Below are 26044 nucleotides of genomic sequence, written 5' to 3' on the forward strand. Positions count from 1 at the left end.
CTTTCAAATATGTTTCTGATTTAAAATCACCATGCTATAAATACCAAGGAATAAATCTCTAAAGGTGGAATTTCAAGATATACTGTAAACAGGAAGGGAGATAATTTTGGAAAAGGCAGATTGTATTCCATCTTGTAAATATTTGCTCCCCTGCTCTGCGGTAAGATAACATTTTCTACCAGTAATTAAGAACTGCTTCATAGTAACGGAAGGCAGGGTAACATAGGATCAAACAACCCAAAAGGTACTTAAACTCACCAGACTGAATGGAGTCTCAAGTACAATGGCGTTTCTCTTAGCCAACTCTATCCTGCTGATGGTGGCAGTCTAACTACCATGAGAATCCAGGATCATATCAGGTCTGGAATCAGCAAATTTGCCAGGCTAAGTATCCAGTTCCTTGCCACAGACCCTTGTGGTAATGAGCCTGGAAGTAGGAAAGCTGACTCAGGAAGTCTTTCTAGATCCTGGTTAGGCACATTTCAGAGAAAGAAAGTTGCCAGCAGGAAACTCTTCATAAATCTAAGGTTATTAAAAACAATTGTTCTCAAAAGGGGGGAAATTAAGCTAGCTCTTTTATTTGTTTGCAAACAGAAAGAATATTAACCACTTGTGACTATCTGAGTAACTTTACTGCTTTACTCAGCCTTAACCAATTCGTAGCTTTTCCATTTGTTTTCGTGCAAACCAAACGGCCAGGCAAGAGAATGGAGGAAGAGAGTTCTGGGTAGAGACCTGATGCTCCTCTGAAGGCCCTAAAGTGAGACTTGTAGGAAGCTGGCACTCTGTCTAGGAAGTTGACGGGGTGTGGGTGATCCATTTGTCCACTGAGTCCAGGACTCTGTGGGTGTTGTTTTATTGAATAGGGGGTGGGGGAATGGAGGACCACTTCCTTTCTGACCTTAATTGGGTCTTCTGAGATTCAAACATGAGTGGTCAACCAAAGGCTTGTGGTTTGCTGGAAGTCTATTTACATGAAAAACTAAGGACATTTCCTGGGCAGAGCTGGTCAGGCAAGTACCTTTGGCACAGTAAAAAAACAAAAACAAGAACAAAGAAACAACCTTAGTTATAAAAAGGCAGAGGTGAATATAGCACAGATACTATATTTGTACTTGACTTTCAGCCCATCCCCTGAGTGTCTAAGTCCAATTTGAGGAAGGAGGGCTCCAGAGTCTATCCAGAGTCTATCCTTTCCCTGCAATAGACTTTCAAATAAAAAGGGGGTTGGGGAAGGAGAGATCCAATTCAATTTAGCAACTTTGTCTTTCCCCAAGTAAGGTCATTTAAAAATACATATACCATCCAATATCACCATGGTTTCAGAAAAAAAAGAGAATTGTAAAAGAGATATATGACAATATAAATTCGACTTAAAAACTGAGTTACTTTAGCCTTTATTAAAAATCCAGAAAGATGAAAACTTTAGAACAGCTTCTAGGAAAAATTCTCTACCATGTTGCTACTACTTCATCTCATTCCTTTTCCTCTTTGTTCCTTCATCATCGTTTACTCCCTGCCACTGATCTTCTCCCACACACAGCCCCCCAGTGTTTCTAACCACACTTTCTTTTTCTTAATTACATCATTTTAGTAGGGCCTTGGGTCAGCTATGGTCTTGGGAAAGCATGTAGATGAGCAGATACTCAGGCTGAGTGAGACCTGTCTTGGAAAGAATATCCCAGGAGGCCAGGGCTTTGTCTTGTTTTCCACTATATCCCCCCCATCCTGAAAATAGTGGTGGCAGGCAGGATATAGCGAATAATGAATAAAATACAGGCAAGGTATATACACGTTCCAATCTAACACACCACCAACGACAACAAAGTAATAGTCCTTGGTCTTATTTAAGGTAATGACATTTCACAGATCATTAATGATTAAACCTCTTTGCAGAAATATAAGATGGAAAAATGAATCAATAATACACCATTCTAGGGCTTCCCTGGTGGCGCAGTGGTTGAGAGTCCGCCTGCCGATGCAGGGGACACGGGTTCGTGCCCTGGTCCGGGAAGATCCCACATGCCGCGGAGCGGCTGGGCCTGTAAGCCATGGCCGCTGAGCCTGCGCATCCGGAGCCTGTGCTCCGCAATGCGAGAGGCCACAGCAGTGAGACGCCCGCATACCGCAAAAAAAAAAAAAAAAAAATACACCGTTCTAATCCAACCATTATTATAGTTTTCTTATTCACTGTTTTATAATATGTATTTAAAATATATTTGTAATCAGAAAATTTGGGATAGGAAATATGGAACTTATTTTCAAAAGAACCAATCTCCTTTGCCTACATGACATCACAAATAAACAGTGAGGTTGCTTAAGTAAGTCTGAAAGAACCTTTGATAATCTATGTCAGTACAACAAAGCATGTGGTATAAATCACAGAAAACTTACTGGTCAAGGAGTCATAAGACGTGCATTCTCTTGCTGGCTTCTACTCTAAGGATTTCAATGTCTCATCTGTAAAAGGAGGACTGAGGCTCCATAATCCCAAACATATTCTTAAAGTCTGAAGTTTAATGATTCCTAAAAAAGATTTTATTGTTTTACATTCTGATTGTAAAGCAGTTTGTAGATATATTTATATGCTTATATACATAAATTTATATATTTATATATAATAGTAAATATTAACTGGGATATATGAGTTCCTTCCACGCAGAAATAGATTTTAGAAACTCACATAAAGAGACCATTTCTAATTTTTCCAGACAATTTTTTTTAACCTGGAGGAACTGGAGTAAATCGTTTCACTTAACAGATGGATTATTAGTAAAGTCTCAAAGGTAAATATTTATCCTTATAAACCAACAAAATAGAACGTTAATTTCAAAACAAAGTGACGACAACAAACCAGCTAGGAGTCATCTAAGGGACAGAGTGAGGATAAAACACTAATTGGTTCATAGGTGCAGAAATGGGATGAAGAAAATTCTACCACTATGCTCCTACATAGACGAGGGTAATGCAAGAAATTCTTCCTTGTACTAGAATTCAGGATCAACCCTCTCCCCATCTCTCTGTTTTTCCAAGGACTAAACTACCACTTCCTCCAGAAGATAAGTGGCAACCTGATGATTATTTCATTAATCTCTGTATAAGCCTTCTTTTGGGGACTGAGGGGACCACGAAGGTTTACGGCGACACCCCCAGAGGTGACAAAAACGCACTGGCTGAGGAGATTGTTTGTACTGAAACTTTTATTTACTTATTATTATTTTTTAATTTTTTGGCCGCGCCCAGGGGCACGCCGGATCCTAGTTCCCCCACCAGGGATGGAAGCCATGTACCCTGCATTGGGAGCGCAGAGCCTTAACCACAGGACTGCCAGGGAAGTCCCAAAACTTTGATTTAAATAGCACAAATTCGTCACAATTTCAAAAGAACCAGAAGTAATTTGTATTGTAAGCACTTAAATCGAAGAACACTAGAATTGCTTCCCGTCCTGAAGGCTGACTGAATTCGGACTAGCAGCCACACTTCAGGATTTACCAGGTAGTTCAATAACGAAAACCTGGAGCTGTTCACACGCGTTTTCCTGCACCAAACGCGGAGGTGTTCATCCACGCCATGTTAATCACATTAATAAGCGTAATCATCCTATCAGGCTGCATCCTATCAGTCTCACGTATATAACAGAGACTTCTTGGGAAATATATATTTCTTGGGAAATCTCCAAGTCCCGCCCCGCCCTCCAAAATCAGACCTGAAGACCGGTTCCCCGCGCTCATCGCGGTCTCCTGCTGCCCTCTGCCGGGGCCCTAGCGTCAGGCTATGGAAGGCGGCCGCGTGGCCGCCGGGGGGGGCGGGGGGGGCGCCAGGCGGGTGACGTCACCTCTGTGCGCGGCCCCTCGCCGGAAGTTATTCCAGTCCACTTCCGTTCCTCTGTTATTCTCCAGACCCCAGAAGGGAAAGTAAAGGTATCTGTAGCGCCCAGTTATAGTCCAAGTTGAGGTTGGTGACTCGCTGCCGGCGTGCGTTTTCTTTTTAGAAGCGGGTCTGGGTGACTGTGATGTGTAACGGAGTCCCGTTCCCGTGCAGCCCCTTGTAGAGTTTCTTTGTGGGAGGAAGAGGGATGGAAGAACCCGTGGAAATACCCGTGGAATTTTTGAGTTAAAGACTCAACTGGGTTCGAACCTTGCTTCAACGAGCTAAGTCAAGCTAGTAAGGGAGCTCGGCGCTTTTTCTGATTTTGTAATTTTAGGAATGATGCCGACCTTTTAAGTTGTGGATGTTAAGTAAGATAATGTGTGTGAAGCACTTAGTTCTGGTTTTACAAATTATACTCTGATTCTGCCGCCTTTACCTCTTATACTCGGGCTTGTACTGGCCATTTTCTTCTCAGTATCTCTGAGAGATGCCTAGTATATAAGAGGTTATGCATCTCACGAGAACATTATGCAGCGTTAGCTGAGATTGAGCTCCTTATTCTGTATTACAAGTCCTGACGTTATTTTATCCCCGCCCCTTTTATTTTTCCATTTCTAGGAAACAGCTATTTTTCAGCTTTTCTGGAGGAATGCAAAGTTCTCTTTCCTTAAGACAAATGAGGTGAGAAGTTCATTGCTGTAAATATCTCCAAACTTAGCTCGTTTTGTCAAAAGAAGACTAACTGGAATGTAGAAGCCTGGAACCAGTGATTACCCATTTCCATTAAAAGCCCCTTTGTCCGGGGAATTGTGGAGCATAGGGGCTCATAAATCTTCCTTTATTCCTTAGACCTCACAAGTTACAGGTACAGAGATTTTCAGTGTATTTGTTAATTTTGGCCTTTAGCTCTTGGAATAGTTGCTTTGGTAATTAAAAACGGCAATTTGAGAGACAGATGGAAATAAGTTATGGAATATTAATTAGTTCTGAAATTCGTAGATTGAGGCAGTTGGTACTTCTTGCATTAGGCTGCTTAAATATTTATTCACCACGCTAGATGTAATAGTATTTTGAATGGAGATTGGATGCTAAAGGAGTAAAATAAATTGATATTCATCAGGCTTAACTTTTTTGTGTTGAAAACTGAAAAATAACTTATTCTATTTTTTCCTCTCTGTATATATTAATGTCCCCTCCCCCCTTTTTATTTAAGTGGTATTATCCTAGCCACTGTACTGTTAAGCAGGTTGCCACTTAGAATGTCTTGGACATCTTTCTATTGTGTTAGATCTGCCTCATTTAAAAAAAATGTTTTTTTAATTTATTTATTTTTGGCTGTGTTGGGTCTTCGTTTCTGTGCGAGGGCTTTCTCTAGTTGCGGCGAGCGGGGGCCACTCTTCATCGCGGTGTGCCGGCCTCTCACTGTCGTGGCCTCTCGTTGCGGAGCACAGGCTCCAGACGCGCAGGCTCAGTAGTTGTGGCTCACGGACCTAGTTGCTCCGCGGCATGTGGGATCTTCCCAGACCAGGGCTCGAACCCTTGTCCCCTGCATTGGCAGGCAGATTCTCAACCACTGTGCCATCAGGGAAGCCTCTGCCTCATTTTTAAAAGGAGGCTGTGTAGTATTATATTGTATACATGTACCACTATTTATTAATCATTCTACTATTGGTGGCCATTTGGGTTCCTTTTTTGCTGTAGCAAGTAATATTATAATGGTCATTTTTTTTTTTTTTTTAAATAACAAATGTGTATTCTTGTCCTGTATTTCCTTTGGATAATCTCCAAGAAGTAGAAATGCTGGGTTGAAAGATATGATGGATGGTACCAAATTCCTTAACAACAGTAATATTTGAGAATTCCCCCCATTTCTTCATATGTTTACCAGCTGTTGATACTAGTTACCATTGTTTTTAGGCTTAGCTAAGACTGTTCATACCATTTTGGGGGGGTCAATTTATTGCATTTATAGTATTGTAATCAAAACCAAATTTTTGTTACTAGTTCTAAGTCCAGTTCAGCTCTTTTTTCCCCTATGTAAATAGAACACTTAGTTTTAGACTCTTAGTAACAAATCACTATAAAACAAATGATTCACTTCAACTTCAAGTATTTCTTAAGTTAAAGATTTGTGGGAAGATACTGTTTGAATGGGATCTTGTACTGTGGATAGACAGTAGGAGGATAGGCCTTTCTGAAAGACAGAACAGCTTAAAAAAAGGCTGGGAGACAAGAATGGTCAAGGATGTTTAGGACCTGAGATTTGAGAGCAATGGTGCTTTGTTGTGAGGTTGTAGAATAGAAGAGATAGCTAGAAAGGTCAATCTGAAGATTTTACCTCCTAGGGGACAGCTACAGAGGTCAGGGAATCAGGGAATGAGGGACATGATCACATCTTTGTTTTACAGGTGTACTGTGGGGGCAGTTTTGAGTGACTGATGTTGGAGAAGCAAGTTAAGTGGCTGTTATAGTCTGAGAGAATAGCAAAGAGTAGAGAGATTGGATTTCAGAGGTACTGAAGAAGCTGAATCTACATGATTTAATAACGGGTTGAGGAAGAGAAAAAAAACCAAAGCTTACTTTCAGATTTTTTTTATCATGAGTGATTACTGAGTAATAGTGATTTCATTAATTAGAGGAGGGCTGGTTTTGGGGCTGGGAAGGATGCTCAGTTTGGTTTTGGACATTAAATTGTGTGAAAGATATTTCCATGGAGAATAAACTATACACAAAGACAAAATCCCCCTATGACAGATTCAGGAGAAGCCTTAATTTATTCCTCTTTTGTTAAGATATTTGGCATCTATTTTTACTTTTAGTTTTTCATCAGTAGAATTTCTTTTGAATTTTCTGTGACTCGTTCAGCCCTGTTTCTCAAGAGTAGAGTGTAGTCTAGAGTAGTAGTCATAGACATTTTTGAACATGTACAATCTTAATAAAAAGGTTTATAAATGTACCTCCAATATAGGTATATTTATTTACTAATTAGTTATATACATGTTTTATAGTACTATTATATTGTATACATTTTTACATTATGAAACATGTAAAAAGTAGAAATTTTAAAAGGCCAAGACAAATATAAATTGGAGTTTTACTGTTTTCTACCTGCGTCCCATTGGATAATCTCTCACCCCTCTTTGGAAAGCACTGGTTTTATCTACAGCTGTCAGTGTTCTGTCCCATTATCCAGTAGAGGTCACCCTGAGCATCTGGAAGAGAGAGCAGGTTGTTGAGCAGGGCAAGGTAAAGCCTTCATTCTTTAGTTAGGAGGATCTTATTTTTAAGTTCCTATCTTCATGCATTTTTGGAAGAGTATGTAGTTATAGAGTAGTATGTGGTATTATGGAGACATGAAGAAATAATGAACTCAGAGTATAGGGCAATCTAAAATGTGCTTTTGCTGTTTGCTGTTTACTTTGTGAGTGTTTTGCGTTTTGTTTGAATGTTATTTGAATCTATAGTTTTGGAATCTTTTGTTAATTCTTTGATGATTGGTGGATTATCTGAGTTACAGGAATGTTCCCAGCCTGTAGGCATAATCCAATTTCTTGTTAGATTGTAGTAATTAAAAGGACAGACACAGAGGAGCTTTTCTTATATGGATCTTGAAAGCAGTATCTCAAGCCCAGAGATATTAGTGGTGAGTTGGAACCATTTATCTCTATTTTCTATTTTATGCTTAATTAGCAGAGAGGAGAAAGGAAATGCCTCTTTTAAGTGATAAGAGCCTGTTGTAAGTAATTAGGAATCAAGAACTAAGTTTGTCACAGCTGTATAGTCTGAAAAGGAGAAAGTACAGTTAAAAAAGTATTACGTGTTGTTGTACGACTGAGACCACAAACAACTTAGGAACATAAACCATCTGACAAGCTGGATAACAGAAGAAAACTTTTCTGTTAATTTTCTCATAAAATATTTCCTATAAATAGAGGTGCTTGTTTTAGTAGGGACGTATGATTATTATCATGTATAAGTTCATCCAATTTATGCTCTATTTCTAAATGATCAGGAAAATGAGTTATCAAGGTTTTAGTCACTTGATCAAAGTTACATGTGCTGTGACACAGATGCAGAGAGCCCTGAGTTAGTCTTTTATAAAATGGTGGTGAGGAGAATGGCAAAAGTAACTTTTAAAATGTTTACATCCCATCTCTATAGTTCCACATGCGGTGGACTGTGTGTATGAAATATCCCAGCTAGATCATTATGAAGATGAAAATTGGTTTGGAGTTGTTGGGTTAACCCAAGAACCAAGGGGACGTTAGGGTAAATTGAGTGACATGGAGATTGGGATCAGGAGCTATGTAAGGTAAGAATTAAGGTTCTAATGTTAGCATGGGTTTAAAGAGTACCATGAATCTAGAAAAAGTTGTTTAAGGTGGAAGTTAGGTAGTATGAAGTGTTGGTTTTCAGGGCTAGATTTAGAGGTTTTTAAAAAAATTTTTTTTTTTTGGCTGTGTTGGGTCTTCCTTGTTGTGCGCGGGCTTTCTATAGTTGTGGCGAGTGGGGGCTACTCTTCGTTTCGTTGCGCAGGCTTCTCATTGTGGTGGCTTCTCTTGTTGCGGAGCACGGGCTGTAGAGCGCAGGCTCAGTAGTTGTGGTGCATGGGCTTAGTTGCTCCGCGGCATGTGGGATCTTCCCGGACCAGGGGTAGAACCCGTGTTCCCTGCATTGGCAGGCGGATTCTTAAACACTGTGCCACCAGGGAAGTCCCCTAGATTTAGAGTTTGATAACCAGGAAGTGAGAACAGAGGCAAAGAAGTCTGGTATCTATGGGCAGAGGCAAGGCCAAAGATCTAGTAAGTTAGAAGACAAGGCAGAATTGAAAGCATCAATTAGTAGGAATAAACCAAAGGTTTGGAAACCAGGAAGATAAAGCAGAGATGGAGAGGGGCAACTGGTTTTGGGTAGCCAAGGCAGGCAAGGCCAAACAAAAAGAGGAAGGTAAAGGCAGGAATAATTCTGGAGCAGTGATGATGCTGTACTGCTTTTCTTTATGTTAAGAATAGAAGTGGCCCCTGACCCACAGATAATCAGAAGCAGTGAGCTAGGGAGTGGGAGTGTGGTGGTGGGATTGTTACCACAGCACCAGGAGAGCTGGATCCCTAGGTGTTTTCTTACAGAAATGACCATGATACTTACAGGGTCATAATATGGTCTTTTATCTCTTTAACATGTGTGTTTGTATAATATTATATATGTTGTTTTATACAGCATTCCAAAAGGTTTGGGCTACCTGACCATTATGGCACCAAGAAACCTCTTGTATATGAGAAGTAACTTTCTTTTTGGTTCAAGATGTTGGATGATCCGATTTTCAGCAGAAATCCTCTTTAAATCAGTTTCATTTAGGCTTTTCAGTATGAAATGTGATAATGCAGACAGTGAACCTTTGGAAAATGAAGAACTGCTGAATAACTTACTTACTATGGGAGTAGATGTTGACATGGCAAAGAAACGACAGCCTGGAGTTTTTAATAGGAGAGGTACTAATGAGCAGAACCTGAAGACATTCCTTCTGTCTAAAGGAGCTAGCAAAGAAGTGATTGCTAGCATCATATCAAGATATCCACGAGCCATGACACGCACACCTGAAAGTCTTTCATATCGGTGGGATCTGTGGAGAAGAATTGTGACATCAGACCTTGAAATTGTAGCTATTTTGGAACGTTCTCCTGAATCCTTTTTTCGGTCCAGTAACAACCTAAACTTAGAGAAAAATATAGAGTTCCTCTACTCAGTTGGATTGACCCATAAATGCCTTTGTCGATTGTTGACCAGTGCCCCACGTACCTTCTCCAATAGTCTCGAGCTGAATAAACAGATGGTTGAATTTTTGCGAGAAGTCTGTTTGTCTTTGGGTCACAATGATCCCACAGGTTTTGTCAGGAAGATAATTTTTAAAAACCCTTTCATCTTAATTCAGAGCACCAAACGGGTAAAAACTAATATTGAATTTTTACAGTCAGCTTTCAACTTGAACAATGAACAGCTGCTTGCTTTGATACATGGTCCAGGAGCTAAAATCCTAGACCTTTCCAATGATTGTATGAGAAGAAACTACACAAATATCAAAGAAAGACTGCTTTCTCTTGGGTGTACTACAGAAGAGATACGGAAGTTTGTTTTAAGCTGTCCAGATGTGATCTTCTTGGGAGAGAAAAAGTTTAGTGATAAAATAGACTGCCTCATAGAAGAAAAAATTAGCATTTCACAAATAATTGAAAATCCTCGGATTTTGGACTCAAGCATAAGCACTTTAAAAAGTCGAATCAAAGAATTGGTAAATGCTGGCTATAACTTGAGTACGTCAAACATCAGTCTTCTGTCTTGGAGTCAAAAAAGATATAACGCTAAATTGAAAAAGTTAAACACTAGACAGAATGTTGTTCTGGGGAATTAAGCAGAAGTCAGTCTTATAATGTAGTGACATAATTTCATTTTGAATTTGGACCTTTCAAAAAGGAGGTTTGTTTTCTTAACCACATATACATATATAATGTTTCTTTGGATATTTTAGTTTAAAGGTTCATAAAAACTCATGGTCATTATGCCCTGGTATAGTCTTCCCAGCTACCTTTTCTGTAGTTTGAATTAGTACAACACCCAATTTTATGATATAGGCTGTGGCTTTTGTATGAATGGTAGTTGCTGAGTGCTATGGCAGAACAATGTGTAAAAAGGAAGTACAAAATAAACTTTTTTGGTTTCTGTTCAGATTTGAAAATCGACAGATTCATTTAGATAGTTCTGTTTCCTATCATGGTTTTGAATGGCAACCTATTTCTCCTATTATTCCATGTATCTAATTATGGTTCATCTTCAAAATAGAATGTCAGTAAGAATATGACAACAAAAAGGAGGAATTTTTCATCCCAAATTCTACGTACTCTATTTAAACCATTAGTATGCCCCACCGCTCCTCCAGTTTAGGCTCAATTTACTATGGGTATATCCTGATTTCTTTGAAGATAAGGGCAACTGTGATAGGCAGAATAATGGTTACCCAAAGATATCAATGTCTTAATTCCCAGAACCTGTGGATGTGTTTCGTTACATTATAAAAGGACTTTGCAGATGTGATTAAGTTAAGGACCTTAATTTGAGGTCCTGAGTTGGGGAGGTTATCCCGGATTATCTGGGTGGGCCCAGTATAATCATAAGGGTCCTTAAAAGTGGAAGAGGGAGGTAAATGAAGAGGTCAGAGTGATGTAATGTAAGAAGGACTTGACCCACTTTTACTGGCTTTGAAGGAGGAAGGGGACATGAACCAAGGAATGCAGGTAGCCTCTAGAAAATGGAAAAGGCAAGGAAGCATTCCTCACTAGCACCTCAGAAAGGAACGCAGCCGTGCTGAGACCTTGAATTTAGCCCAGTGAGACCCATGTCAGACTTCAGACCTACAGAACCAAAAGATAATAAACTGGTGGTGTTCTAAGCCACTGAGTTTGTGATAATTTGTTACAGCAGCAAACAGACTAATATAACAACTAAATGGATGATTAGTTGCATTTTAGGTGAAGAAGTATACCTATAGTATAGTATCCGTATTTCTTCCTCTTACACTTTTTTTATCCACCTATCTTTCTGGAATGGCTAATAAGTTAGTGTTTGTAGTTTCCTCTAAATGTATGTATAAAAAACTTAAATGTAAGTAATAAAATCTAAATAAAGGAATACTTTTGCCTAATGAGTGTAGTTTAAAGAAATAATGATGGTTTCTGTATATTTATATTTTGTTGGTGTTTCTGTTAATACAAAGAACCAAGAATTTTTAGAGGTGCTGACTTAAAGAATGACAAACAGATGACATCTGTATCTTGAAGACATTCACAGTCTAGCTCTGACATAAACTGAAAGAGAAGGAACAAATTATATGAGCTTAATTACTTTTAATTGCTTTCCAGAGGCATTTATTTTCTAGATGTGGATTTTGAATTAAGTAACAATGACGCTAACCTTTTAAGCCTTTTTTTTCCTTTTATTGAAGTACATATAGTTGATTTACAGTATTATGTTTCAGGTGTACGGCATAGTGGTTCAGTATTGTTTTTGCAGATTATACTCCATTATAGGTATATATAAGATAGGTACACACACCCCCCGCCCCCCAAGATAATGGGTATAATTCCCTGTGTTAAGCCTTATTTCTTATCATTGATGCCTCAAAAAAACTTACTCCCACCAGTGATAGAAACCAAATGCCTGTTTTTTCAAGGCCATTTGTATGTCAGTGATCTCTTATATTTCCAATAAAGTATTTGATGGCAAGCATGGCATAATTTAGAAAGCATGGACTGTATAGAGACATTTCTTTAGAGTAATATATCTGGGTACTATTCCTGACCAGCTCTGTAACTTTGTGTAAATAATTTTACAGAACTTGTTTTCTCATCTATAAGATGAAAAATTGACCTCACAGAGTTGTTAAGAATCAGATGATATAGGGTCTCTAAGGTTTCTTGCACATAGTAACTTTTCAATGGTAGCCATAGTAAATACAGTAGTATTTTTAACAACAGCTTTATCAATGTATAATTCATATACCATACAATTCAATTTAAAGTATGCAATTCAGTTTTTTAAAATACTCATATTGGGGCTTCCCTGGTGGCGCAGTGGTTGAGAGTCCACCTGCCGATGCAGGGAACACGGGTTCGTGCCCCGGTCCCGGAAGATCCCACGTGCCGCGGAGCCTGCGCGTCCGGAGCCTGTGCTCCGCAACGGGAGAGGCCACAACAGTGAGAGGCCTGCGTACCGCAAAACAAAACCAAAACCAAAAAAACTCATAGTGCTGTGTAATAATCACCACAATCTAACTTTAGATTAGATTTGTGCCCTTTAAAAGAAATGTGTTTGTGCCCTTTAAAAGAAACCCTTTACCCATTAGCAGTCAATCTCCATTATCCCCTTCCTACTTTCCTAGCCCTAAGCAACCACTGATCTACTTGCTGTCTATAAGATTGCCTATTCTGAATGTTTCATATAAATGGAATCATACAATTTGTGGTCTTTTGTGACTGGCTTCTTTCACTTAGCATAATGTTTCTAAGGTTCATTTTGTACCATGTGTCAGTATTTCATTCATTTATGTTGCCAAATAATATTCTGTTGTATGGGTACAGTAGTAGTATTGGGAGTAAATTTTATTGTTATGGCTTAAGGTCCTGAGATGGGAAGGTTATCTCAGATTATCTGGCTGGGCTGAGTGTAATCAAAGGGGTCCTTAAAAGTCAAAGAGGGAGGTAAAAGAGGAGGTCAGAGTGATATGATGTAAGGACTTGATGCACTTTTACTGGCTTTGAAGGAGGAAGGGGACATGAACCCCCTTAACTCCTTAAGTCTTCTGAGTTGTATAGGAATACTTTCTGAGGTATTGCTTTGAAATCTAACAAGTTTATAAGGAATGTGAGGGAGATGGGCAGAGGAAATAAAAGTTTATTGGCATCAGCTGGTCATGAGGATTGTACCTGGGCTGATGAGATGATACAGCAATAGTTGCCAGTGGCCAAGGAGGATGTGGGATGCACAGAAGTAAAATACAGTACTTATTTGGGGGGGGTTGGGGAGGGACAACTTCCTTTGTATTCTTTGTAGAAACAAATGGCTAATGCCTGTCAGGCAAGATTAACATTATATGTATATATACACACACACATATATAATTGTTTTTGAAGTATAGTTAATTTACGATCTTTTGTTAGTTTCTGGTGTACAGCAAAGTGATTCAGAATATATACTTTTTTCAGATTCTTTTCCATTAGAGTTTATTACAAGATAATTGAATATAGTTCCCTGTGCTATACAGTAGGACCTTGTTTATTTTTTATATAGTAGCTTACATGTCATATTTTAGGTTTGAGTCTGATTGAAGTAGAGTCAGTTCTTTTTAAAAAAATTGAGTTATAGACATATCTCGGAGATTATTGTAGAGATTATTGTGGGTTCAGTTACAGATCACTGCAATAAAGTGAATGTTGCAATAAAGTGAGTCACATGGAATGTCTTGGTTTCCCAGTGCATATGAAAATGATTTATACTGTAGTCCGTTAAGTGTGCAATAGCATACTGTCTAAAAAAACAATACATACCTTAATTAAAAATACTTAATTGCTAAAAAATGCTAACTATCATCTGAGGCTTCAGTGAGTCGTAATCTTCTTGCTGGTGGAGCGTCCTGCCAGGATGTTGATGACTGCTGACTGATCAGGATGGTGGTTGCTGAAGGTTGGGGTGGCTGTGGACATTTCTTAAAACAAGACAACAGTGAAGCTTAGTGCATGAATTGACTCTTCCTTTCATGAATGATTTCTCTGTAGCATGTAATGCTGTTTGACAGTATTTTACCTACAGTAGAACTTCTTTAAAAATTGGGGTCAATCCTCTCCAGCCCTGCTACTGTGTTATCAACTAAGTTTATGTAATAGTCTAAATCATTTGATGTTATTTCAACAGTCTTCACAGTATCTTCACCAGGAATAGTTTCCATCTCAAGAAGCCCTGTTCTTTGCTCATCCATAAGAAGCAACTTCTCATCCTTTAAAGTTTTATAATGAAATTACAGCAATTCAGTCACATCTTCAGGCTTCACTTTAATTGTAGTTTCCTCCCTCTTTCTACCACATTTACAGTTGCTTCCTCCACTGATGTCTTGAGCGCCCCCAAAGTCATCCATGAGGGCTGGATTCAACTTTTCCCAAACTCCCATTACTGTTGATATTTTGACTTCTTCCCATGAATCATGAAGTTTTTTTTTTAATTAAAAAATTTTTTTTACGAAGGTTAATGACATCTAGAATGGTGAATCCTTAATATTCTGTAATAAACCGTATGAAAAATGATATGAAAAAGAATATATATATATATTCAACTGTACTACAATCAAAAAAAAGAAAGGAATGGTGAATCTTTTCCAGAAGGTTTTCGATTTACTTTGCCCAGATCCATCAGAGGAATCACAATCTATGGCAGCTGTAGCATTATAAAATTTCTTTCATAAATAATAAGACTTGAAATTACTCCTTGATCCATGGGCTGCAGAACAGATGTTGTGTTAGCAGGCATGAAAACAACATTAATCTGTGCATCTCCATCAGAGCTCTTGGGTGACCAGATGCGTTGTCAATGAGCAGTAATATTTTGAAAGGAATCTTTTTTTCCTGAGCAGTAGGTAGGCTTAAAATATTCAGTAGGTCATGTTGTTAACAGATGCACTGTCACCTAAGCTTTGTTGTTCCATTTATTAGAGCACAGGCAGAGTAGATTGAGCATAATTCTGAAGAGCCTAAGATTTCTGGAATGATAAATGAGCATTGGCTTCAACTTCAAGTCATCATCTGCATGATCCCCCAACAGAAGAATCAGCCTGTCTCTCTTGAAGCTTTGAAGCCCGGCATAGACTTCTCCTCTCTAGCTATGAAAATCCTAGAATGCATCTTCTTCCAATAGAAGGCTGTTCCATCTACATTGAAAATCTGTTGTTTAGTGCAGTCACCTTCATTAATCATCTTAACTAGATCTTCTACATAACTTGCTGCAGCTTCTATTCAATACATCAGCTCTTGCTGCTTCACCTTGCACTTTTATGTTATGGAGATGGCTTTTTTCCTTAAACCTCGTGAACCAACCCCTGCTAACTTCCAGCCTTTCTTCCGCAGCTTTCTCACCTCTCTCAGCCTTCATAGAATTGAAGAGAGTTAGGGCCTTGCTCTGGATTAGGCTTTGGCTTAAGGGAATGTTGTGGCTGGTTTGATCTTCTATCCAGACCACTAAAACTTTCTCCGTATCAACAATAAGGCTGTTTCACTTTCTTATCCTTTGTGTGTTCACTGGAGTAGCACATTTAATTGCCTTCAAGAACATTTCCTTTGCATTCATAGCTTGGCTGTTTGGTGCAAGAGGCTAAGCTTTCCGTCTGTCTTGGTTTTCCAAGTCACTAAGCTTCTGATTTAAAGTGAGAGACGTGTGACTCTTCCTTTCACTTGAATACTTAGAGGCCTTTGTTGGGTTATTAACTGGCCTAATTTCAATATTGTTGTGTCTCAGGGAATAGGGAGGCCTGAGGAGAGGGCAAGAGAAGGGGTGTCAGCTGGTTGGTGGAGCAGTCAGAACACACACAACATTTATCAATTAAGTTCACCATCTAATATGGGCATAGTTCATGACACCGCAAAACAATTACAATAGTAACATCAAAGATCACTGATCACAGATCACCATAACAAATAAAATAATAATGAAAAAATTTGAAATATTTCAAGAATTACCAAAATGAGACACGGAGTGAGCAAATGCCGTTGGAAAAATAACACCAAGAGGGCAGTTGCTCCCTGCTTTGGTCTTGCTACCCCACGAGTACAGATAAATTTAGACTTTGGCCTTTTTCCACAGGAGAACAAGGCCTCTGATGAAGTTCCATGCCCTGTAGAGAACTGGTGTGTTTCTTTGATTAGTAAACTGGATTTAGTCTCTAGGCAACCACACACAGACTCCTTTTCTAAGGAAAGTAGGATATGTGGACCCAAGTTAGAGGCATTCCTTCCTTTTTGCTTTCCTGCAGCAAGGGAGTACTGATTGTCATGTTACACTCTGAGCATTAACCAAAGGGTCTATAGCAAAATTAATGCACTTGGGTCAGCATTATTCCTCCCTGCATATGGGATTGTATCTCTTCAGACTTGCTCAGCTTCTTCAGAATACCTTTTTCTCCTGACCAAAGCTATATGACTGCACTTCATGTAAGCATGATACTCGTAGCTGAAGCTTGTTAATTTAGCTAAATGTGATAATTATTAACAGTATTAAAGTTTATCTGTGTGTATGATAAAATAATTAGTTAAAAATTATATAAATTATGTATTTAATTGACAAGTAAAGGTAATTAATAACTGATAAAAGAATTAAAACTAAGTCCTAGTCACCCTGTGTTTACTTGTGTACAGAAGTTCATGTACTGCAGGGAGAACTGAAGACAGCAGTTTGGTTTATACAGTTTTCTAATGTCAGCTGTAAGTCTGGCTGATAATTCAAACTAAGTAAAGAATCTTTAAATACCAAGGGAGTTAGCAGGGGATCATTTTATCTGTAGGTTCCGTCAGCCTCAAGCTGGAAGAAATAAACTGATAACTCTTGTATACAGTTTTTTCCCTGATAGTTTAATATCTGTTTAAAAGTATACACAAGCTGTACTCCTTGAATGGTTATTCATTCCTTATAAGCAAATATTACTGTTCAATTGTCTCAGACAGTTCCAAAATGATATGATTAGGGCACTTTTTGCATTTTAACCTAGGTTTGTAGTTCTCTTCTTGTTTGTTACACAATCTTAATGCTTAAAAATATTATGCAGCCATGTCTTTGAACTTTTTCAGTTATACTACCAGATCCTCTGTTCTTGTTTAATTTTCATTTTTAAACTTGTGTGGTGTTTGTTATGTGTCTGTACGAAAAACCCAGCATAAGGTGGTATGGTCTCCATGTGATTGCAGTTGATATAGTTTGTTAACTTTCATTCTTTTTGGACTTGAGGATTGTTTTGTTTGTTTACTTGTTTGTTTTTAATAAAGATTTTAACGGTGACATCTGAAGTGAGGGAATCAGATTTTGTTGTAAGACTAAATGTTATATAACAGACACATTATAAACCACCGTGGTTTCTTTTTTGTTTAGAAGACATTGCACATACAAATGTGTATGCTCTTGGGTCTCCCATGGCATTTAATGTAGCTGTTTTGGTGACCTTACCACCTTAACTATCACTGGGTGAATAATTCTAGTTTTGAGGATCAGTGTGTAAGGGAGAATGATAGAGTTAGAAATAAATTTAAAATGCCTTTAGTATAAAGCACCATGTGTACAATGCATGCCCTACATGTTATAGTAGCCACAAAAGATGTTGAAACCTCTGCAGTTAAATGCTATCTTTCATGTCTTTGTTGTCTGCAATCATGCCTTCATCAAGTTGAATTCTGGTCCACACTCTACCTGACATTTGAAACCTTGACAACAAACTCTAGAACAGAATTGTCATCATGTAAGGAAGGTCGCTTTTCCTCCTCCTGCCTCTGCAGCTGAAGTTAATACTTACTTAGATAAATTTTGCTTTGCACTTCTCTACTTTCTTCCCTAGTGTCAGTGAGCAAAGGAGTCCCTTGGGTAATGGCTTGACCAACTAGGTCCTTCAGAAACCCAAGTTACCCCTTTCTCCTTTCATTTCCCAATCGGACTGATATTTAGTTACCGCAGTCTGAGTCTCTGCCAAAATTGAGGCCCTTGGGAGCCTAGAAGAGTGCAGTAGTAGCTTTGACAGTTTATTGGTTTGTTTATAAAAATAACATTTTTCCCTGATTGCGTATTAATCATATAATTACACAATGTTGGAAAATGTAGAAAAGCAGACACACAAAAAGTACCTATACTCTTCATACCCCAGAAATAGCACTTGTTAAACTTTCTAGTCTTTCTTATGCATATGCATTATGTGTGAAAGATAAATATCTCTTTTCTAGCTAAAATTAATAACTTTTTCAACACATACTTGCTGAATACCACATATGTAATTATGTGGTGTTTGACACTGGATTATTATCACTGTTTTAAACCTATTTTTATAAATATACTGTGAGCAGTGTCCCATATCACATGCCATTTATGACCTGTTTTTAGATATATTTGAGACTTGACAATCCTGTTCTGCTGTGGTTAAGGGACTATGCCATTTGAGAGCTATAGGGAGGAGAACTGGCCTCCAAGGAGGCCTGGTCTGAGTTTGTAAGGTCACCATATGATATGCTCAGAGCTTTGTGGGGGAATCCCATATTGTTTCCACTCAGTATGTCCACTCAATATGACAGAAGTTCCTGGAAAGGTTATCAAGGACTGGTAGGAAAACAAGAGGAGTACTTGGGGAGGTATGATTTGAGACTCATCTTCAAATCATATGTTAAATTAATATTCTGATAAAATAATGATTAGATCTCTTGGCCAATATTGAACTGTTTAGAAACAAAAGATACTAGAATACTTCTGGATCATATATTCGAGTCTAATTTTCCCAAAGATGATTCAGAATTGAAGCTTCTAGTATCAATTAACTTTAATTTTGACATATTCTTCTCTAGGCAATTCTTGGATCCATTTTTTTTTTTTAACCTCTAACCTTTTCACCTCTAACCAATCCCTACTCTTAGATTTTCTATACACTGCCCCTAAAATAAATTCCTTGACCAACACTGGGTCTGCACTGGTAGGTTGAACAGACCTGGCCCCATCTGTCATGGGGTTTACAGTCTAGCAGAGGAAGAGAGTCAAATCATTAAGCATACAAATAGCTAACTGTAAATTGAGAAAAGTGAAGGAAACAGAGTTCTTGGATGGAGAGTAAAGGGCAGAAACCCTTAGACTGACTGATCAGGGAGGGCCACCTAGGGAACTAATGTATAAGGTGAGACTTGAATGAGATGGAGACAACCAAAAAGCCACACAGAACATTCCAGGCATAGGGAATGGTTGATGTGACGGCCCTGGTGGGTATAAAGTTAGTATGTCTTAGGAACTGAAGGATGCCAGGTGCTGCTGGAGAATAGTGAGTGCCTACTGTGTGGCTTTAGAAGACATGATAGTGATGGGCAGACACATGGGAAGCTACAATCATATCATATGCAAGGCCTCAAAGTCCATGATAGGAAACTTGGATTTTAAGGACAATGAGAAACCATTGAGAGATATTAAGCAAGTAAGAAATATAATAAGACTTATATTTTAAAAGGATTTCTAAATTTAAAGAGAATCAGTTAGAATGGGACAATTGAAGAAGCATGAAGATTAATAAGAAGGCCATTGTAGTAGTTCAGGCAAGAAATGATGGTGACTTGGGTGAAGGTGGTGACAGTAGATTTGGAAGATTTTGATGGATATACTCTATAGCAACACTGTCCAATAGAAATATAATGTGAACCACAAATATATATTTTAAAATTTCTCATAACCATATTAAAAATGTAAAAGGAAATTAATTTTAATAATGTATTTTATCTAACCCAATATATCCAAAATATTACTACTTTAACACATAATCAATATAAAAATTATTAGTGAGATATTTGCCATTCTTTTTTTGTACTAAGTCTTCAAAATCTGATGTGTATTTTATACTTAAAGCACACCTCAATTTGGACCCGCCCCATTTCAAGTGTTCAGTGGCCACATGTGGCTGACAGCCAATATTAGATAATACAGCTGTATAGAATTTGGTGGTGGATTGGATGTAAGGAATTAGGGAGAAGGGGGTATTCTAGGATAACCCCGTGATTTCTAGTTTGAATGATGGATATGTGGTAGTATCTTTCGAGATGGAACTAAGTTGGGGGGAAGAAAGGGTTTAAGATAGAAGGAATAAAGAATTCAGTTTTAGACATGTTAAACTGGAGATGTAGAGACAACCTTGTCACCCCCGTGGATTGGTTGGAAATGAGCTGGCACTACTGGCTCCTTTTTCCCCTGGTGGGAGAGGCAGCACTTTACTACCCCTACCCCGAAGAACACCAGATATCATCAGGATTTTCCCCAGTACTGGCAGACACCTTTCTTGAGAACCGGGTGCCCCAAATATAGGGCTTGCACCCACAGAACCTAGTGCAGTAGTGGAAGGGGGCAGGCTTGCTCTGTTGGAGGATATATCCATGGTATGTTCGGTTGCTCACTGGCCCAAGCAGCCCTCCCCACAGAATGGCTAGAGGACAAGGGAATCATGCAACTTGCAGACTTTCTGCCTGTGAATTAGTTCCATTGTACTCCAAGTGATGCTCACTGGTGTTTATCAGAAGCCCTCTACTAGACAAGATGCTGGAGGGAAAATCCAAGTAAGCATGCCAGATAAGCTATTTGAATATATGAGTGGAGCTTGGAGGAGAATTAATATTTTTCCTTTTTTGCAACTTTATTGGGATCAATTACATACAAATAATATTTAAATCCTTGATAATGGTTTAAAGGAGCAGCAGAGAAGGGAGTGTGAAACCCAGCCTAAGGTTCTCCAGCATTTTGAGGTTGGGTGGAAAAAAACTAGGGCTGCATGGAGTCATGGAATCTAGAAGAGAATATTTCAAGAAGGTGGCAGTTGTCAACTGTGGTGACGCTGTGGTGAAAGGCCAACAGGAGTTCTTTAGAGGTTTCACTGTTGCTCTCTGATATATGCAAGCCTCTGACCTTCAAAGCCCTCCACCAGCTGCTGCTTATCCTCTGCTTCCCCTACGCTTTTTTGATTTTTGTTTTTGTTTCCGTAAGTCTGTTTTTGTGTTTTCCCCACCTGTAGTTCCAGTATCCAGTGCTTTTTGTGTTTTTTAACCTTCAGTTCTTACCTCAGTTGTTTCATGTGGTTTGGTATATGGTACACATCTGTTATACTTATTTGGATACCTATGTTGATTATATTTTTGATGTCCAAGGGTAAGAACTTTGAATTTAAGACATATCTATTCGAATATACACTTAGCATTAACTGTAATGCTTCTATTCACTTCTGGACATCAAATGTTAATCTCAACTCATAAGGTATTTATTAATAATAAAAAATAATAGTAAATTAATAATAAAAAGGGTTGACAAAATTAGACTAGCAACTTAGTGCCAATGCTGTTTTTTTAGACCAGTGGTACCCAATAGAACTTTCTGCAATGATGGAAATTTCTCTATCTGTTCTATCCAATAGGCACTGCCTCATGTGGCTATTGAGTATTTGAAATGTGGCTAGAGAGAATGAGGAACTGAATTTTATTTTTACAAACGTTTTAATTAATTAAAATGTAAATTTAATTAGTGCATATGGCTAGTGGCTACCATATTGGAGAATGCAACTTTGGACCATATGTTCTGCTAATAAAGCCTGTCTATTGCTTGAATTTGGGCATGCTATTCTCATGCAATGCCTGGTAACCATCTGCAGACAACATAAGCAAGCCTATTTTTTTTTTTTTAAGGTCCTTTGTAGCCGTAAGATTTTTACATTCTATTAGTGAGGTGGCCCTTGAAATTTTTGTGTTCAGTTTCATATATGTCTTTTCCATCTGAAAGTCTGCATAGGAACCACCTGGAACAATGGTTCTAGAACCTGGTTGATCAGATCTTTACAATCATCCAGTGAGCTGTTGCCTTTATTTAAAGTTCTTTTTCTAGAAACTTACCAGTTATTTCCCTACTACAGGGAATTTTTCACAATCTGTGCCCCTCCATAGGCTCTTGCTTTCTGTCATATGGCTCATCTTTCTCTAGACTCTGATTTTACTTCTTCTTTTGTGTCTTACCCCTCTTTTCTAGGCTTAAGTACAATGCCAGAATTCCCGTTACTTGATTGTTAATTGATGTTGAACATCAATTTACACATTGTTGCCTAAACTCATTTTGTATTCTAAATCCATTTGTAACCTCAGAATTGTATTCCATGAGCATGTATTAACATAGTTTTAATTTGCTTTTTTATAGTTTAGGGATCATTCTTTATCAATACAAAAGGAGCTGCTTCTTTATTAATGGCTGTACAGCAGTCATTTGGGTGGATGTACTACCATTATTTATTTAACTAATCTTAATGGGCATTTAATCTATTGCCATTAAAAACATTTCTGCAGGGATCTTTCTTTCCATATCATTTTTCACATGTACAAAATATCTGTAGGACATATTCTGAGAAATAGAATTGTTGGATCAAAAGATAAGTGCATTTAAAATTTTGATAGATGTTGCCAAACTGCCTTCCATTGATATGGTACCTATTACACTTCTACCAACAAACTGTGAGGATGCCTATTCTCCTTCACCAACAGTAGGTTTTCAATTTTTTTGATCATTGCCAATCTGTTAGGTAAAATTGGTATCTCCTAACTTCAATTTACATTTTATTATGAGTGAGGTTGATCAATTTTTCATATATTTAAAGCCTCATTTATTTCTTTTTTCTTTAAATTGTCTTTTTATTCCTGTTGACCATTTATCCCCCACAACTGAACTGTTTGTCTTTTTGCAGAACCTCTTTATATATTAAGGAGGCTTTAGGCTTTAATAATGCTATATTTTTCCCCTAACTTTTAACTTTAATCTTTTGTTTTTTTCATGTAGAATATTTTAATTTACATGAACTTGGGTTTATTTAGTTTTTCTTTCATGGTTTAGAAAGGCTTTCCCTTTCAAATATTATAAGATCATTTCCCATGTTTTCTTCTAGTAGTTTTATTATTAAAAAATTAAAATTTGATCCATTTTAACACCATTTATTGAATAATTCTTTCTCCACTGAGAAATATGTTTCATTTCTTTACTATTATCTCTCATATCACAGTGTTTCCATTTATTCAAGTCTTCTTTTTGCATGTGTGTGACTTGTAGCATTTTAAGGTTTTTCTTTATATAACATTGACATAGTTCTTGCTAAATTTATTACTAGGCATTTAATCTTATTATTGCTACTGTAAATGGGATCTTTTATTTATTATATTTTGTAAGTGACTGTTGTTTGTATACAGAAAGGCTATTTATTTATTCACTCATTTTATCTTAAATTTTATTACCCATTTCTTTTTCTAATTATTGTGTCAGCTGATACTTCCACAACAGTGTTAACTAATCATGCTAATAATAGGCATTCTTTTTCTTAACTTCCATAGAAATGTGTTTGGTATTTCTCAGTTATGCAGGATGTATATGATGTAATAAAATTGTGTGAAACGAGACTCTATTTATCCCTTTTTTATTAAGAATTACTTAGTTAAAATGAAGAATAGATGTGAATTTGATCAAATGCTACTATTTAATCTATGGATATTATGATTTTTCTTTTCAGCTTATTAATGTGATGGATTATGTTAATACATTTGCTAATAATGAGTATCCTACCATCCCTGCTATGAACATAGCTGGCCAGAATGTATTACTTTTTAAATGTGCTGCTAAATCCCATTTGATAATGATTTAATTAATTTATGAGTATATATAATTAAATTGATCTATATAGTTTTCTTTTGTGCAATATATGTTGAGTTTTGGTATCGGTGTTTTGCTGGCTTCATTAAAACAAAATGACACCATATTAGCAAATGATTTATTTTCATGAATTTGAGCAAAGGAGTTTATTGTTCTTTTAATATCCTCGAATTCTATGGTTATTTCTAAAGTTTACTTTAAAAATATATTTTTTTCCTCTATTTTTTCTTAGTTAGAATCGTGAATGTTTATCTAATGTATTTATTTATTTTAAGAACTGATATTTAAAAATACATTCTTTTTCATTTTTTGTTTAATTTTTTCTTGCTGTTATCTTTCTTTTGCTTTCCTTAGGTTTATTTTATTGTCCTTTTCTAAGATCTTGAGCTGAATGCTTAATTCATTAATTTTCATTCTTTTTGACCATTAAAAGAAGTTTCTAAGACTGTGTATATTCTTCTGAGCATTGCTTTATCTAGATCTTTTAGGTTCTGTATTATTTGTATTACTTTTATTTTGTACATATTTGTCAAGAATGGTAAAAGAGCTGAGATTTTATCCTATTTACAAGGTATAAGGTAGCCTGACACAGTTTTGTGTCTGCTCTGGCTCCTGGATCAGAGACAAAGGATTGTTTATTACTCACAGCAATAACAACAGCCTGAGAATTAGCATTTGTGCCAGTTCCCTGAGCCCCACTTTCCCCAGGGCAATGTGAAGAGGGCCAGGTGACTTCTGCACACACAGTGAGTTGCATTACAGGAAAGAGACCCTGAGCTTAGGAAACCTGAAACTTTTATAATCGTCAGTAAGCTTGATTGTCTTTTGAAGCTTCAAAGGGACATACTATCTTCCAAGATCTGTCCCAAGATCTTTCCAAGGCTATTCAGTATACAAACATCCTTGGAAAGATAGTCCAGAACAAAGGAACTTAGTGTCTTAGCTTGCAAGATGTGCAGAAACGTAAGAGACCCACGGAGAATTGTTTCCCAACAATATCCACCCCTTGTTTCTATGCCATCTTAGCTGCTAGTAATTTTCCCCAAGAATATGCCACTCTCAGCCACTCTGATTAACCTGAACAACCAAGATTAGAACCAAATCCATTCACTTTGTTTCATATAAACACATATGTATCAGGTGGACTCTAGACAGTAGATGAGGCAAACTGCAGTATTGACCTCAACCATGCTCCTCATGCTTCTGGATTCAATTAGCTGAGCAACTCCCATAAGTCCTTCAGGTCCATCTTGGAAAACAAGATGGCTTTATTAATCATTAGAGAAATGCAAATCAAAACCACAAAGAAATATCACCCATTAGGATGACTACTATCAAAAAAACAGAAAATAATAAGTATAATGAGGATGTGGAGAAATTAGAACCCTTGTGCACCATTGGTGGGAATGTAAAATGGTGCATCTGCTATGGAAAACAGTATGGCAATTCCTTGAAAAATTAAAAATAAAATTACCATACGATCCAGAAATTCTACTTCTGAATATACATCCAAAAGAATTGAAAGCAGGACCATGAAGAGATACTTGCACACCCATAATTATAGCAGCATTATTCATAGTAGCCATGAGGTGGGAAGCAAGCTAAATATCCATTGACAAAGGAATGGATAAACAAAATGTGGCATACATATACAATAGAATATTATTAACTTTAAAAAGAAAGGAAATCCTGTCATGCTACAACATGGATGAACCTTGAGAACATTATAAGTGAAATAAGCCAGTCACAAAATAACAAATATTGTATGATTCCACTTATATGAGGTATCTAAGGTAGTCAAATTTATAGAAACACAAAGAAGAATTGTAGTTTTCAGGGACTTGAGGGAGGGAAAGTGTTGTTTAATGGGTATAGAGTTCAGTTTGTAAGATGAAAAAGTTCTAGAGATCTGTTGCACAACAATGTGACTATACCAACGCTACTGAACTATACACTTAAAAATGGTTAAAATGGGGGAATTCCCTGGCAGTCCAGTGGTTAGGACTCCGTGCTTTCACTGCTGAGGGCGTGGGTTCAATCCCTGGTTGGGGAACTAAGATCCCACAAGCCATGCAGTGTGGCCAAAAAAATAATAATAATAAAAAATAAAAAAATTTAAAAAGTGGTTAAGATGGTAAATAATGTTTTATTTTACTGCAATTAAAACAAAAACAAAACCAAGTGACCTTCTCTTCCACTT

At 37.4% G+C, this 26044-nt stretch overlaps 1 protein-coding gene and 1 long non-coding RNA gene across 8 annotated transcripts in view; one reads left to right on the forward strand and one right to left on the reverse strand.

Moving 5' to 3' along the window:
- Positions 1-301: 301 nt before the first annotated feature.
- On the reverse strand, positions 302-3756 carry LOC141279468 (uncharacterized). Its single transcript, XR_012333726.1, has 3 exons — positions 3707-3756; positions 2395-2526; positions 302-427 (listed from the first exon to the last, which is right to left on the reverse strand). It is a non-coding gene; the product is annotated as an uncharacterized lncRNA (long non-coding RNA).
- Positions 3757-3872: 116 nt separating this feature from the next.
- MTERF1 (mitochondrial transcription termination factor 1) overlaps positions 3873-26044 on the forward strand; it is a 603361-nt gene continuing 581189 nt past the window's right edge. For 2 of the 7 annotated variants that reach the window (XR_012333983.1, XR_012333984.1), the window contains exons 1-2: positions 3887-3954; positions 4489-4551. Coding sequence is in view for 5 of the 7 variants with exons in the window: in XM_019926951.3 (XP_019782510.1) it covers positions 4520-4551; positions 9088-10276 (1221 nt within the window). In the remaining 2 variants the exon portion in view is untranslated. The other 5 variants (XM_019926951.3, XM_004323464.4, XM_019926957.2 and 2 more) reach the window with 5 other exon arrangements.

Source organism: Tursiops truncatus, chromosome 9 (assembly GCF_011762595.2).
Source record: "Tursiops truncatus isolate mTurTru1 chromosome 9, mTurTru1.mat.Y, whole genome shotgun sequence".
Lineage (NCBI taxonomy): Eukaryota > Metazoa > Chordata > Mammalia > Artiodactyla > Delphinidae > Tursiops > Tursiops truncatus.